The sequence below is a fragment of the Vanessa atalanta genome, chromosome 19 (assembly GCF_905147765.1).
Source record: "Vanessa atalanta chromosome 19, ilVanAtal1.2, whole genome shotgun sequence".
NCBI classification, from domain to species: domain Eukaryota; kingdom Metazoa; phylum Arthropoda; class Insecta; order Lepidoptera; family Nymphalidae; genus Vanessa; species Vanessa atalanta.
Genome location: NC_061889.1, coordinates 2,640,306 through 2,655,748, shown reverse-complemented (window position 1 = coordinate 2,655,748; position 15,443 = coordinate 2,640,306). Strand labels below are relative to the sequence as shown.

Below are 15,443 nucleotides of genomic sequence, written 5' to 3'. Positions count from 1 at the left end.
AAAATAAAACAACCATCGGTTGGGAATGTTGATTCTACCGAGAAGAACCGGTAAGAAACTCAGTCACTCCTTTCCAACATTTGAAATACAAAGTTATGTTGTTTAAAAAACAATTATATATCCTGAAAGAAAACAAATAGGTATTAGCGCGATGCTTTTTTATCATCTACATAACCTATGGTTGAATAATATGCTTTATTAATTATTGTTTCGTAACAAATTTATTATGTGTCGGCTCTTAAAAATATCAGTAGACTTTTACTAGGTATAGAAAGGAAATCGAAACGGAGTCGTCAAAAATGTACCCATGGTTCCGAAACACATAGATCTTGTTTATTTAGAATTACTGCTAATAATTATATTTTAAAAATAGCTGTTTTTTTAAATCATAAAAAAAAAAAACATTTTTTTTTTATTGGCGGATTCTTCGTACTTAGTCTCTTTATCCAATAGGTTGCCAATCTGACTCCACTTCAATATCTATTGACTTCAATAAATCAGGCGTAGCACCGTAAAATCGTTATTTTACGTACTTTCCTAAAAACTTTTGGATACTACTGAATTTTTTTTGATAAAAAAAAACAAAAACTTTATAGTGGTCTGAACTTGAATACCACTAGTGAACAGAAAAGGTTATTTACAGACATAGTTTCAACATATAAATCGAGTCACATCAGATAAATCATTACCAGAAGTCATGTACAATGGTTCTCGTGACGTGCGTCATTCAATCGGTCACAATGAATATAATTAAGCCTTCTGGCTATTTGTTCTACTTACAATTTGGGCTCTTAGCCCTTCACCTATCACGTTTCCATTTTGGGTTGCTAAACCATGGAAATAATGATAGGTTGCTCACTAGTGCATGGTGCTAGTGATAGCGGTTGTGAACGTTTTACTCATCCTACTACTCATGCTAAACAAAGATCAAGTTTACCTCTTAATACTTTGTTAAGTTAAATTTTTTGAGTGTAGAGTCGTAAATTTGTTAATTTCATATTGTGATTTGAAGGTCGATGGTTGCAATTGCCAACTTGCAAGCATTTACGGCATTTGCGAACATTAAATTACAAGGAACATTTAAAGAAATACTTTATTATTAAAATTTAACTTAACTTATGCTAAAATATTTATGTATGCTTCAAGAAAGGAACCCGCTCATAAAATGACTGTAGCTTTACCTATTGCGTCAATTTCGATCCCAAATAAAGGGCATGATGATTTTTAGAGCGGAACTCACTAATGCAAGCTTAGAAAGATAAACAGCGTGAAGCGCTCTAAAACATTTTTAACGAAAATAATTTTATGTGGACATCACGATTAAAATGTGATCTCAATCTTGCTTAAATTTTTCCTTTCCTAAATTGGACTCTTTCTTAGCTTTAAAATACCAATCAATCAAATAATGTACAATCCGTACAACTACAATTTGAATATTCTCATAATAATAATGTTGAATATTCCCAAAATATTGTTGAACTTCTTTTATAATCAAACTTTAAATAAAGAACATAAACTTTGAAAGTAACCAACGACATAGTATAACGAAATTATGCTAAACTTCGCCTCCGTAAATCACTTTCCAAGAAGGCTAATAGAATAATTGTAAACAAGTTATGTGTTAAACTCCAAAGTTGTCTTAACGACGCTTAACCCCTTAGGAGTTTCGCATAAGTTAGTAAGATACGAAAGTCCTCTAATTATACGGTAGTTTGTTTGTGACAGTATTATCTTTTCCTAATGCCTGATATTTAAAGATTATTATCATTTAAAATATGGTGTTTCAGTAAAACGAATCGACATTATAAACTACATTCAACTAAATTTCTATCTTATCTAAGTTCGTCATAGTTGAATTTTCATAACTTATATCATTAGTAAAATTTTCGCTGTAATAACCTGAATTTTTTTTTTAACTAAATTTTGAGGAAATGGCCTGTCTGATGGTATGTGGAGACCAATGCCTATAGATATTGGCACTAAATAAAAAACGGCTTCTTATATTGCCAACCAGCCGCCAACCAGTAGATTTAAGTTGTGTATCGTCATGTTACAGTATCAAATTAAATATCAAACTACCATCGATAAAAACTAGGTCATGAAGAGCCGGAAACAATAATTTATAATTTTTCTTAATTTTTTTTATTAATTACTACAATAAAATGGAATTATCTAGCATACATCCTATTTATCGTTTTAATGTAATTATCAAGATATAACAGATTTAATGTACCTATCTCTGAGATTTAAGCATGATGACCTTAACATCCTTATCTATTATTCAACACAAGATTATATAGATGATAAAAAATCGTGGTGTACTTATTGACTTTCAGACAGGCATATTTTATATAATTTTACTAACATAATTTATTTCAAATGTTAGAAAATAGTACTGACTTACCGGTTCTTCTCGGTAGAATCTTCATCCCGAACTGATGGTAGTTTAACTTAAAATAGTTTGTTAAATGACGATTCAACAGTGCTTGTGCTTATTTAAATAAAGGTTATTTTGATTTCACAAGTATTTATTCGAATTCCAATCAGTGAAACTTCATTATCCCGAATTATTTACTTAATCATGCCAGTGTACACGGATCGCTTTCTGACATCGAAAATTAATCTAATCCGTGTAACTAATTGCCATTTCATCTATCCATTTAGTTTAGCATGTAAATGAGCCTAATTGGCTCTTTAATATCCATGAACCATTTGATTTACAAATGTGATAATATATTGAATGCGAACTCGGAGATAAATTATTTTAATGTTACTAACATTCGATTTAAACGATATGAATTTTGGATTTCAAATTAGGAACAAGTGCGGTTAGGGTTTTATTTGATTTGAACTTTTTTATAAGACTTTTGAATTTTATTTTGACTTGAACGTATTTTGTTTCATGAAACAACTTTTCAAAAAAAGTCGTTCCTTTTTTGAAACAATTACAAGGTATTTTGTTATTCAAGGTTAACGGTGTCAGGCCAACAAACTCACATTCAGTTACCGAGTGACAAAGAAGATGAAGAAGAAACGGGTACCAGATTTAGACGGACTGGGTCGGAAAGGCTACGTGATGGAGCAAAAGCTTTATTAAGAAGGGTTGAATCCTTGAAAACGAGGAGAAGAAAACGTCAAAACAGAACTGAAGTTATAGTTTCATCTCCACATTTTCTTGATGTCCAGCAGGATAAATATGCAGATTTAAATTATATTGATATGACACCAACAACGCCTACTGCATTTCCTTTTCCCAATTTCCATAGCTCTCCCCTCCATGCTCCTGCTATTCGTACCCAACCTCCTTCCCCTATGACAATAATGCCACCTTCCCCTATAGCTCCTCTCGAGCAATCGTTTGTACTGCACCCGCCTTTTGGTGATGACAGTTCAAGTTACGCTTCAGATAACAGTATGGGCTCAAGCAATAAAAGTTCTAAGTCAAAATTGGGAAGAGCGAAAAGAATCTTCCATCGAGGCCTAAAAAGTGATGATTCAAGTGCCCTAAGCGATTCAGAGTGCCAACCGGCAAGCTGGAGGCACAATTATTATAAGGAGCATAATATTCAACATAATACGGAGGTTAGTTAACTGATGCGATCGTGCATTGTCACTTACTTAATTTTTTTGGAATATCAATTTTATTTATATGTTTTATATGGCTATTCTTTTTATTAGGTATATGTAGAACCACCATCACCAGTTGAACTCAAGGCAGACCCAGAAATTCTCCGGGAAGTTCAGAAGTCTCCAGCGCACACACCACATCGACGGCAAGCTATTAGGACAAGCTCATTAAACTTGGGAAAAGATGGACAAAAGTATGTATTAACGAAAAATATATGTAAAAACTAAATAATACAAAAATATTTATTATATAATAAAACAATTTTAAAATATTAACACGTTTAGATAACTCATTCGAGAATGTCTTCCAAAACATTATTCGAAGTCGGAAATTGTTTCTGTTAAGAAATTCGTTACAATTTTTTGTTAAGTATGTATATATATGTAAAACCTTCTAGAAATCTAATAAAGTTTGTAGTAAATTAGATTGTTTACAAAGGGACAATATTTTAAAGAACATTAATAGTAAACTCACTCTCGCGTGTTTTTTGCAAAATCTATAAGTAATGCAAGACAAATATTTACAGTTACATAAATAACAACGCATTATATGTCTACAATGCTTTACAACCTAATAAATCATATAAACGAACCTAGTAGCACGTCCGCAAACAAAGATTACTGCGCCATTTTGAAAGCGATTACCGTGCACTAATTACCTCTGACCAGACCATTACTAAACGAGTGTTTGTCTGTAATAACTAATACAACAAGACTAATAAGTTATTCGTATGCTAATGTACAGCGGGAGCGAAGTATTGTACGGAATTTTCTTTTGCAATGAATCATGAAAGTCATTGAACTTGATGTACCTTTATTGCTTTTAACAGATAAATGTTAATATATATTTTTTTTAATTTGTATATTGCGAAAGATTTCATACATTCAGTCTAAATGTTACATATAAATAAAATTATGTGTTCATTCTTATCTCTTTACAATGATAACGCGTAAGTATGTAAATAATTAGCATATTATACAGAAAGTAATATTCTCACGAATACAACTATAACTGTACCTTTTTTAATTTCGCAGGTTTCGGGATAGAAGTCTCAAAAGAGATAAATCTGCATCGAGGAGTTCAGAACTCGATAGTAGTCCAAACTCAGCTGGATCGAGGTCACATGATGGAGATCAAGACGACGACGATGACAGCCTGGACCTCAAAACGAAGAAGTAAGATTTATGAAATGAATCCCTGATTCGACAAACTCAGCCCTGATCTCTTCATAATACTTTCTTTTATATTACAATTTTATTTTTTGTTTTAATTACGGTAGAAGGACGAACAAACGGGTGGTGACCATTTAGCATCAGCTAAATGGTTACCGCTGCTCAAAGATATTGGCCCTGTAAGAAATATAACCCATTCCTTACATACAAATTAAATTATGTTTTATAATAATTATATTCCTAAAAATTATATTACTTTTATTTAATAAGTTTTTTAACCTCAATATATTTAAAATATACATTATTTTGTTTCAGAAACAATATTCAAAGATGGTACTCATTTAGGACAAGTGCACTCAATGGTGGACCAAAAGCAAATAACACGCTGCAACCAACGCCGAACCAGAAAAATCCTGAAACGTATCGTAAGTTAAACTACGAATATACTTGCAGTCTTCGCCGCATTTGGTCCTGTTAAAAGAACATTTGGCTTTAGGCCTGGTTTCGTATATTCGTTCTCTAAGTTAAATTACATTTTGAAATGTCTTGTTACATTCGTGTTGTATTTGTTACAGTGTCCCGACCAATGTCCTCTTTGTCGTGTGGTCAATTGCATATCCTGAGGAAACTAGCGCTGCTAAGACTAACTGCTTGCATGGAAAGGTATTGCCCTTCACACAAATCAGGCTGGAATTGGGAACTACCTAAGCTTATACGGAAAATTAAAACACCTGATTATAAAGGTACGAGAACAAAAAAAAATACCTTTAATTAATTATTTATATAATTTAGATGATCACGTCGATATGTTATATCCATTCCAGGTTTTCGTAATTTCATGTTATTTATTTTTTCTTTTTCAGATAAAACAGTTTTTGGTGTACCTCTAACTATATCATTACAGAGGACAGGGCACTCTTTACCAAAACCGATACAGTGTGCCCTAAATTGGCTCAAACATAATGCTTTAGATCAGGTATGTCTATTATTTACAACTTACAACAAAAAATAAATAAATGTCGCTTACGTCCTGTCTTCATTGATATATTAAGTAAATGCACGCTTGAATCTAGACTTGATTATATTTTTATAGATGGGAATATTTCGGAAGGCAGGCGTAAAATCCAGAACAGCAAAATTGAGGACCTGTGTCGAATCAGCCGGCGCAGTCAATGCTGCATTTGCGATAGAAAACATGAACACCATTGATCCAAACCAATCTAGTTTAAGCTTCGAGGGTGCTCAGGCGCATGATGTAGCGGACATGGTGAAACAGTATTTCAGGGAACTGCCAGATGCATTACTGACAAACAAACTAAGTGAAACGTTTATAGCTATATTTCAACGTGAGTAACTTCAGAATTTATTAATTTATATATTTTATTTACGTTAGGCTTAAAGGCGATATGAACATCTAAATCCAATACAATTCCGGACAAGCTCCTCTGAGTTTCCATGTAATTAATTTGTGTTAATAATTATTATTTATACATTGAAGCAGTGTTCTAGAAAGAGCTTTAGAACAGGAAAGGAGACCTTTGCAGAGTTAGAAGAAATATTAAAGGACGATTAGTTAATTGTGTGTGGTAATTAAATTATTGTTAGATAGATAAAAAAATCTGAATTCGAAATCAGAAAGGTAAAGCTACTAATAATGTTGTCACTAAACCATTTAATGAGATCCTTGAGGTAAATAATTAAGGTACTTATATAATTTTGTACACGGTTTATTAATGTAATTTTAATCTTCAGATGTTCCGGAACCGTTGAGGCCTGATGCAGTCCAGTGTGCATTGCTTCTTCTGCCCGAAGAGCATTTAGAAGCATTACAATCGCTATTGATATTTTTATCAGAGGTACATTTAAAATTGATTTAAATACATTTATTTATAAGAATCTTCATCAATAAGATTTAGGAGGTTGAATACAAATATTGAGGTTAAATTCTCTATTTAAGTAATAATATAATAAAAGTTTTTATTGAACAATCCGCTAGATTTCCTTTAATATAATAATAAACATTTAAAGTTGTATTTATTGCACACAATAAAACATTCTAATTACAATAATAATTTGACGGATCCATCGAGCTTATTCAATTAATGGATTCCATTCACAGATTTATAATTAATAATGTTTATTTTTTTTTTTATTATCGGCCTTTAGTTTTTTATAGATAATAAAAGAATAATTACAATTTTACAGGTTGCAGAACATTCTGCTGTTAATCAAATGACAGCTTCCAATCTGGCGGTTTGCTTCGCTCCGACATTGTTAAGGCTACACCACGCGCCCCCTCACACTGGTAGCACTAAGGAAGGCAACTCTAATAGGTATTATTTGTTTAATTGCTTTTTTAATCATCCTAATATTAACTCTGAATATTTATTTGTTATCAGTTTATATGATCTTAAATATGAGTAAAGTAGAGATGAAATATATCAGTGTAATGTAGCATAATGTTTAAAAAATAATAATAATTTATTTTTTAAATTCCAGGATGATAATTGAGAGCGTAGCAGACCAGCGACAGATTAGCGAGTCTCGTGCTGCACACGCTTGTCTGCTGCTCCTCATTCAACAACACCGGCAGCTGTTCCTAGCACCAGCGGACATGCTTGCGCGATGCAAGTTCAACTACTTCGAGGAAAGTGTGCCAGTAAGTATATTATTTACTAAAACATATATAACTAATAGTGTATGTGAATTATTTATCGTTTGAGTGCTTTGCAAACAAATCCTATAAGCATTAGTATTAGCAGCCTGTAAATTTTCCCACTGCTGGGCTAAAGGCCTCCTCTCCCTTTAAGGAGAAGGTTTGGAGCATATTCCACCACGCTGCTCCAATGCGGGTTGGCGGAATACACATGTGGCAGAATTTCGTTTGAAAATAGACACATGCAGGTTTCCTCACGATGTTTTCCTTCAACGCCGAGCACGAGATGAATTATAAAGACAAATTAAGCACAGGAAAATTCAGTGGTGCCTGCCTGGGTTTGAACCCGAAATCATCGGTTAAGATGCACACGTTCTAACCACTGGGCCATCTCGGCTCTTTTCACAGACAAATCCTATAAATATATAATAAAAAAAAACTTGATAATGGGCCATTTGATGGTAAATCGTTTGCACCACCATTAAACATTAGCACTGTAAAATTATGATAGTTCTATGACATAAATGAAAATATTATCGTCTAAAAATAAATACATTTTTAATATTTACATATAAGCACACAGACGCACACACGCAAAAACAACATGTACTGTAGTAAATATCAAATGTTTTATCAAAGCTAGTAATTTTAGGAAATAAAATAAAAAAAAATATATAATACCTTTTATATTTCAGGTTGCACTTGAAGAATTGGGAGCAGATTTCAACCAAGACTGGAAAGGCTTCCAATACGCCTGCATCCAAGCCTTACTTAAAGAAGCCAAAGAAAAGTAAGTACAAGAAATTATGGTAAATACTACCTACTAACCGAATCAAATAAATAAATAGGAAGTCTTACATCTTCAATTTCACTTCACTTAGTAGAATTTAATATAGTATTGACCTTTTTCATGCCTTTTTAGAGTCTGTGGCAGATCTGGAAAGAGGTGAGACATAGGTGTTAGCCATTCACGGCTCATCTCGGTGTAATAATCTGTTCTTTACTGTTTTCTATAACTTTAATTCTTTCTTCGTCTATTTATCTTAAATCTCTAACAATTTGAATAAATTATCCATTTTATATTTTATATTCGGTTTTTAGGCACGATCGTACTTTGTCTACTAGCGTTTATTTAACCTCGTCTGTTACTATGTGTGGTTTACATTATCTTGGAATTATACATTCCACCAATTTCACCAACGGAGTTGAATTTTTGCACACTTATAATGTGCACGCACACTGATGCTAGTAATAATACAATCAAGGGTATTCAATTTAATTGCTAATCTAATATTTTTTTTAAAAGGTATACTTATGACACAAATCTGACTGAAGTCAGCCAAAATAAAATAAAAAGTATGATCGCGACTAAAACCCGAATAAAAAATAACTACACTATTATATGATTATATTAATGTATTATATGCAATTGATCTAAATTTAAATTAGCAAATATTGGTTTATTTAATTTGGTGCTGTTTGTTAGTATAATATAAGACTTACGGAATAATTTTGGAATGTACTGTAATGTACATTAAAGAGCAGATTATAAATAAATCACTTCATCATCATCTTAGATGTGTTGGTGCAACGTAGATGCTTAAAAGTAGTATCACATTAGATTTGGTGTCTTAAAAAAATTAAACACGATTTAATATTCTAAATACAATAATTTGATCACAGAAAATACTTTTTATTGTGTTTTTTATTTAACTTTTTTTTCTTTTTTCACTCTTGCACTAATGAAGCGCAAGATCAAAATGTATTTTCCCAAAAGAATGAAAATATCAAAACCGAATAATGCTAATAGTAATGAACATTGATGATTTTAGGATTTTTTAAATATTTCTGAGTATTTATATATCAGGTTGTTGAAGTAGTCATTACAAAATTTAGAAAATATAAACCTTATGTCAATAATCATAAAATTCATCTAATTTCAGAACACGAGGTTGGATGTCAGTATCGGGAGCAGCTCCTCACGTGGAGCTGTGTTGTAAGAAAGTTGGAGACGGCCACCCGCTGAGGTTGTGGCGTGCGACCACTGATGTCGAAGCGCCGCCGCAGGAGGTTATGCAAAGGTACATCATTACTAATATATTATAGGAATAGATACGATGAACTGGCGTATTAATATAATTTTCTATGATAACAGGATACTCCGCGAGCGGCACATATGGGATGATTCTCTTGTGAAATGGCGGGTGGCAGAAAAATTGGGACCGAATGCTGAAGTGTTTCAGTACATCACAGCTTCTAGCTTTAATTTGGCGCCAAGGGATTACTGCGTGCTACGGTATTTTTTTTTCTACTAAAGTTTTTGTCCTAAAGCAACAACAATATAACATAAAGTTTTATTAAAAATAATCCCTTCAGTTTCTAAATTAAAATACATTTCCACAAATAGTTAACAAAAGTTTAAAATTTGTATTATAAATAAAAATAATAGAAATAAATTAAAAAGTATTTTAAAAAAGTACCTTTAAACTAAAAGGTCGTTTGTAGAGTGAGACAGTATAATCTAACTAATGTTTGAAATAATATAAAAATAATAAAAGTAGTTTAGTGGTAATAAGTAGAAGTCGCAAAATATGCTAAGCTACGGTTTGCGCGCGCAGGTCGTGGCAGCAGGGCGGCGGAGGCGGCGGCGGCGGCGGCTGGTGCGCGGTGGCCGAGACGTCGGTGGCGCACGGCGCGGCGCCGACGGAGGGCGCGCGCGGCGTGGTGCTCGCGTCGCGCTACCTCGCGCAGCCCGCCGGCAAGGGCCGCAGCAGGCTCGTGCACTTGGCGCGCGTCGACACCATGTGAGTAATCAAAACTGAACTTATTATGATTAAATTTTTGAGTTCTAATTGTGTTATTTATCGAACAATATTAACTATCCATCCGACATGCAGTATAGAAATCACAATTACTTGACAGCTAACAAAAAAACAAATAGTAATAAAAGTTCTTATTCTCAAACATTGCTACTAGGAACAAAAAACGAAAAATATTCTTGTACCGGATTGTAGTTATCCACACTCGATCAGTATCATACCGACATACGACTGCCAGCCTGTCGTCTTGGATTCAATTGAAAATTAGGGCGCAGTGAGATGATTCCTCATATTGCAGAGATTTTCTGCAAATTTTAAATCTCTACGTTTAATGCGTGTTGCTGGTCAATCAGTCATACACTATGATAATTAAATGTTAAATAACTTATTTACAGGGGCCGAACTCCAGAGTGGTACAATAAATGCTACGGCCACATTTGCGCTTTGTACTTAGCCAGAATTCGAGCCTCGTTCAAGCATAATACAGAAGGACCTGAATCGAATGTATGATCCAAACATTCCACTTAAGCCCACTCCATATTGGACTGGACTTAAGTATGACTTTATTGGTGTGAAAATAGCCATTGAATAAGGCTAAGAATATTTTATCAGTGAATATTGATATTTGTGTGTTGTTATAAATACTTGGCCAATCCTGGTCTCTAATTTCAAATATAGTAAATATGCAAGTAATGCAAATGTTAAATCAAATGTTAAGCATAATTTTTTGATCAAAAATACTTTTTAGTATAAAAAATTTACCTACCTCTGACATTCGTTTTATACTTTACCCTATTATAAGGCGTATGTCTAACAGCTACGGGCACATCTTACAGTGAAAGATATACACAAAATATGAAACAAGAATGTCTTTCACTGGATGAGTAAATGTATATAAGCTGTTATTGTTGCCACGTTTAATTACCCAAATTTCCCCTAAGGGATCAACCAAAAAGCCTGACTGCATTATGCATATTATTTAGTTTTTTAGATTAGAAAATATTTTATACAAAATTCGTGATTATAGATTCCCCTCATGGTGCGTTGTGTATATATTTAATATTAAAATTTAATAAACATCACATTTACCTATATATAAATATCAAAAAAGTAATCTCGTCAACTTTTAATGGTATTCGAAATAATATTTACCAATCCCTATGTAAAGTTATCATAACATATCACTAGTCATATTATTATAATATTCAATATTAAATATTATAACACATTGTCAGTACCTGCCCTGTGTTCAGGAATATAATTATTATTACAATTTTTGAAAAGTTATCCATAATAATATAATCTGTATTTTACTTATCAGCTATAATTATTAGACAAAGAATACAGGATTATTGTTTTTCAACAATAAATAATAGTTTTATGTGCAAAAATAATAGCATTCTCAGGCTGTATATTGTTGTAGTCACAGCCTTGTTATTCCATTTAAAAATATTCCTTATGTTTTTCGTATTAATATTTATTAAATAAACAATAATTAAATGAAAATGCAATCATATTTTATGTCTATGATATTAACAAGATGGCGTCTAATAATGGCCAGATTTAAAATTAAATAAATGTTTTTGGAATTCTAATTATAAATGTTTGTTAATGTTGTAATAAAGTTTTATTGTAAAAAGTCTGACTGTAAATATAATATATATATAGTTTAATTTACACATCACAATTTTTGGTGTTATTTATAAGCAATGTGAAGTGTTTCTTGGTACCTATTATAATCAATAACATATTATAAAAAAAAAACAGAAACTATTCAATTATCATTTCAATATATATAACTTAACAAAATTAGAATTAATACATACTATAAAATTATGTATTATAATAATATTATTGTCATAACATGAATATTATTAATTATTAACAAAAATTCCAATATAATTTAAAATAAGTATGTTATAAGAAGCACTTCATACCAAATTAATTATACTATAATTATGGAAAAACAATATGGAGCCAAATATCACAATATTATTATTGTAAATATATTTTAGTATTATTAAGCAATGATATTTTAATAGTAATCTCAAATAACATAATTTATGTGTTGTTAGTTACCCGTGAAATCACAATTTAATATTAATTTTGGTGCAGTTAATAATAAGCGCAAAATGTATTTATTGTAATATTTACACTTAACTGTTTATGTACTCGTCTTAATGTATAATTCAAATACAAATTGTCTAATATCAATTTCTTATATAAATCTTAAAATAAATCTGTGTAAAACCTCACTAAATGTTAATTAAGAGAAATTTTGTTTAAGCACAACAAAAAGTATATGAGAATTAAACTTTTACAATACAGTATAGAGGAAAAGGAAATTTCTTCTTGAGTTAAAATAATGTTACTGTGAAACATTACATATGTAAACATTCAAATTCGAATCCAAAGAAGTTTCACTTCAAAAAAATTAGTTATTCTATAATTAATAATATATGTTGAAAAGTTTACACTATTTTTGATTGTTAATAAAAAATCTTTTTTAATTAAATGAAAATAACAGTATTTTAAATGTGAATGATGTTACAATGTAAGCATTCTCTGTAGCAAACTGGTATCTAAGTTAAATATTCACCATTTAATACTCCTTGTATGTAATGTGTAAAATAATTTAAGTATAATAAACTAATGCATTGTGATTTATTCTTTATGAATTATATGGACCATTATAAGTGATGACACTTATTTGAAGTTTTATTATTTATTGTCATTTTTTTATCGATAAACCGATAGTTGGGCGACCACAGCGACCAAATAAAAAAAATCGGTACTTAGCTGAACTCGTCTTTATCTATTTTATATAGATTTAGAATTTAATAACCAATCAAATCAGTTTTTGTTATTATATCCTCTTAAGTAGAGTCTGGACATAAACTCTGGTACAAAGTTATAGTCGCCACTAAGAATTAAACAATTTAAACATACGGCGGTGTTATATTGTGTTTTTATGATAGGAACCACGTTATGTTAGGCGCCTGAATAATTTTATTTTTATGCCCTAACCCTAATCATATAGACTGTCAGATTTGGCTTACCTTTGTTCAATCAGAGACACGTTGGCATTTAAACTATCAATATCTAATTATCTGACAAGCTTGAGTATAGTCACATATAGTTTTTTTTTTACATTTTTGAAAACGTGTAGACGCCTCCACTGAAGGAAACATTGTAAAATTCACTTTTATTTTTCTGATTATCTCATCATCCTCCTGCCCTTATCCAAATTTTACTTGGGGTCGGCGCAGCATATCTTCTTCTTCCATAGTTCTCTGTCGGACGTCATCTCACAAGTACCATTCTTTCTAACCAAATCGTCTCTCACACAATCCATTCACCGTTTCTTTTGTCGTCCCCTACCTTTATATCCATCCACATCCATTCCCAAAACCTTTCTCACAACATGATCCTCATTCCTCCGCATAACATGCGCATAACATACCAAGACAGCCGGTTTCCAGATAGCTTCTCGGTTACTTTCAAACTTCCTCTTATGTACTCATTCCTTACTCTATCCATTCGCGTAACACCACACATTCCTCTCAGCATTCTCATCTCCGCCACATGCAATTGTCTTTTAGTCATCCCTTTTGTAGCCCAACACTCTGATCCATATAGAACAGAAGGTCTGATGGTCTTAAAGATCTTCCCCTTAAGATTAAGGGGAATACGGGGATCACAAATTGTTCCCGTAACCTGCCGCCATTTCATCCAACCTATGTTAATCCTGTGCTTCAACGTTCGATCTATTTCGCCATCGCCTTGAATGAGTGAACCGTGGTACCGGAAGTTGGAGCAGACTGGAAGGGGCACGCCTATGGCTTTAGGACCGGAGAGACCACCGAAATCGCAGAACATGTATTCTGTCTTTCTTTCTACTGATTCCAAGCCAACATTCTCCAGTTTCTGTTGCCAATCTTCCAAACTACTCTGAATCTCAGGTCCATCTTCACCAACCAGTACAATGTCGTCGGCAAAAAGCATGCACCAGGGTACGTCCTCCTGTTAGTCCTATTTTTCTTATTATCTAATTTTCAAAATCGCATAGATCCCACGATACCAAAGTAAATTCCAAATTCTCCTTTTACGACCCCCTATTACTGCTATACATTTTTTTTATATTTAAAAGAATAGAAATGAAAACGAGTCGGTATCTTTATTTAGCTTTTAGTTTTATTGTTACGAAAGACGAATAAATAACTAATTACAATTTTTTCCTTAAACTGATGCTGACGTTTGCCACTCTGATGCTAACCTAGCTTTGTCAAATAAGTTCGATGAACTTCCTAAAACTTTTGGGCCGGGTAATATGAACAAGTTTCCATGTCTTAACTTAACTGGCTCTCTATCACAACAATCTCGAAAATGTAGAATCTCAAATACGCTGTATTCTACTTTATATGATCCAGGAATCGCTGAATACCTTTGTGACACCTGACCGACAACTTCGTTTTGCTGAGAACCTGTTCGATTTTGTTCCAATCTGCAGCATTGTTTTTTTTTTATTATTTAAATAGGCAAGACTGATATATGTGACGTCTGATGATAAGATGTTACAGTATACAGACCGTTGACATTGGCACGGAAAGAAATATTAACCGTTACATTTTCGATGCGCCTTGCCTACTACGATTTTACGTCCCTTGTGCGGAACACAACAATTGCTTGATTTACTTTCTACTTCCCATTAATGCAAAAAGTGACCTCCAAAAATTACAAGGTTGAAATACTTTTTCTCACGCTGCACCGTTCATAACAATCTTCACTATTTAATTTAGTTTTTCTCTTGTATTGAGTCTACTTCTTTTGTTTTTTTTTCACTTGTTTAAACAAGAATATAATATAAATGTATATGATCTATTGTCACAATAGTTTTTGTTACTTGGTATTGTAAGTTTATATTGCTTAATCATTGTTGTTATCATTATTTGACTTTTTGTTTTCCTATTTGTTATTTCTTATGTTCAGTGGAAAAGAATGCCTCTTTGCATGATGCCTTTGGATAATTTGTATAAATAAATAAGTAATCAAACGTGAATTATTACCCTCTCTCTACCAAAATCGCGGATGTGATCGTGTGTTAATATTTCGAATTAATACTTGTCAAATCGGGTCCGCGCTATTCTATAAGAAATAGACAAATAGAA

General features: G+C 32.3%; 1 protein-coding gene across 3 annotated transcripts in view; it reads left to right on the top strand.

Moving 5' to 3' along the window:
• Positions 1–11,749, top strand: part of LOC125071431 (rho GTPase-activating protein 7) — a 263,295-nt gene extending 251,546 nt beyond the window's left edge. For 2 of the 3 annotated variants that reach the window (XM_047681675.1, XM_047681677.1), the window contains exons 6-20: positions 2,970–3,582; positions 3,679–3,821; positions 4,663–4,803; positions 5,116–5,225; positions 5,376–5,543; positions 5,664–5,776; positions 5,894–6,146; positions 6,553–6,656; positions 7,006–7,133; positions 7,300–7,459; positions 8,152–8,246; positions 9,400–9,537; positions 9,612–9,752; positions 10,075–10,260; positions 10,671–11,749. In XM_047681675.1, the coding sequence (XP_047537631.1) occupies positions 2,970–3,582; positions 3,679–3,821; positions 4,663–4,803; positions 5,116–5,225; positions 5,376–5,543; positions 5,664–5,776; positions 5,894–6,146; positions 6,553–6,656; positions 7,006–7,133; positions 7,300–7,459; positions 8,152–8,246; positions 9,400–9,537; positions 9,612–9,752; positions 10,075–10,260; positions 10,671–10,785 (2,608 nt within the window). In that variant the 3' untranslated portion in view covers positions 10,786–11,749. Of the gene's footprint in view, positions 1–2,969; positions 3,583–3,678; positions 3,822–4,662; positions 4,804–5,115; positions 5,226–5,375; positions 5,544–5,663; positions 5,777–5,893; positions 6,147–6,552; positions 6,657–7,005; positions 7,134–7,299; positions 7,460–8,151; positions 8,251–9,399; positions 9,538–9,611; positions 9,753–10,074; positions 10,261–10,670 lie in introns of those variants that run through there. The other variant, XM_047681678.1, reaches the window with a different exon arrangement.
• The last annotated feature ends 3,694 nt before the right edge of the window (positions 11,750–15,443 follow it).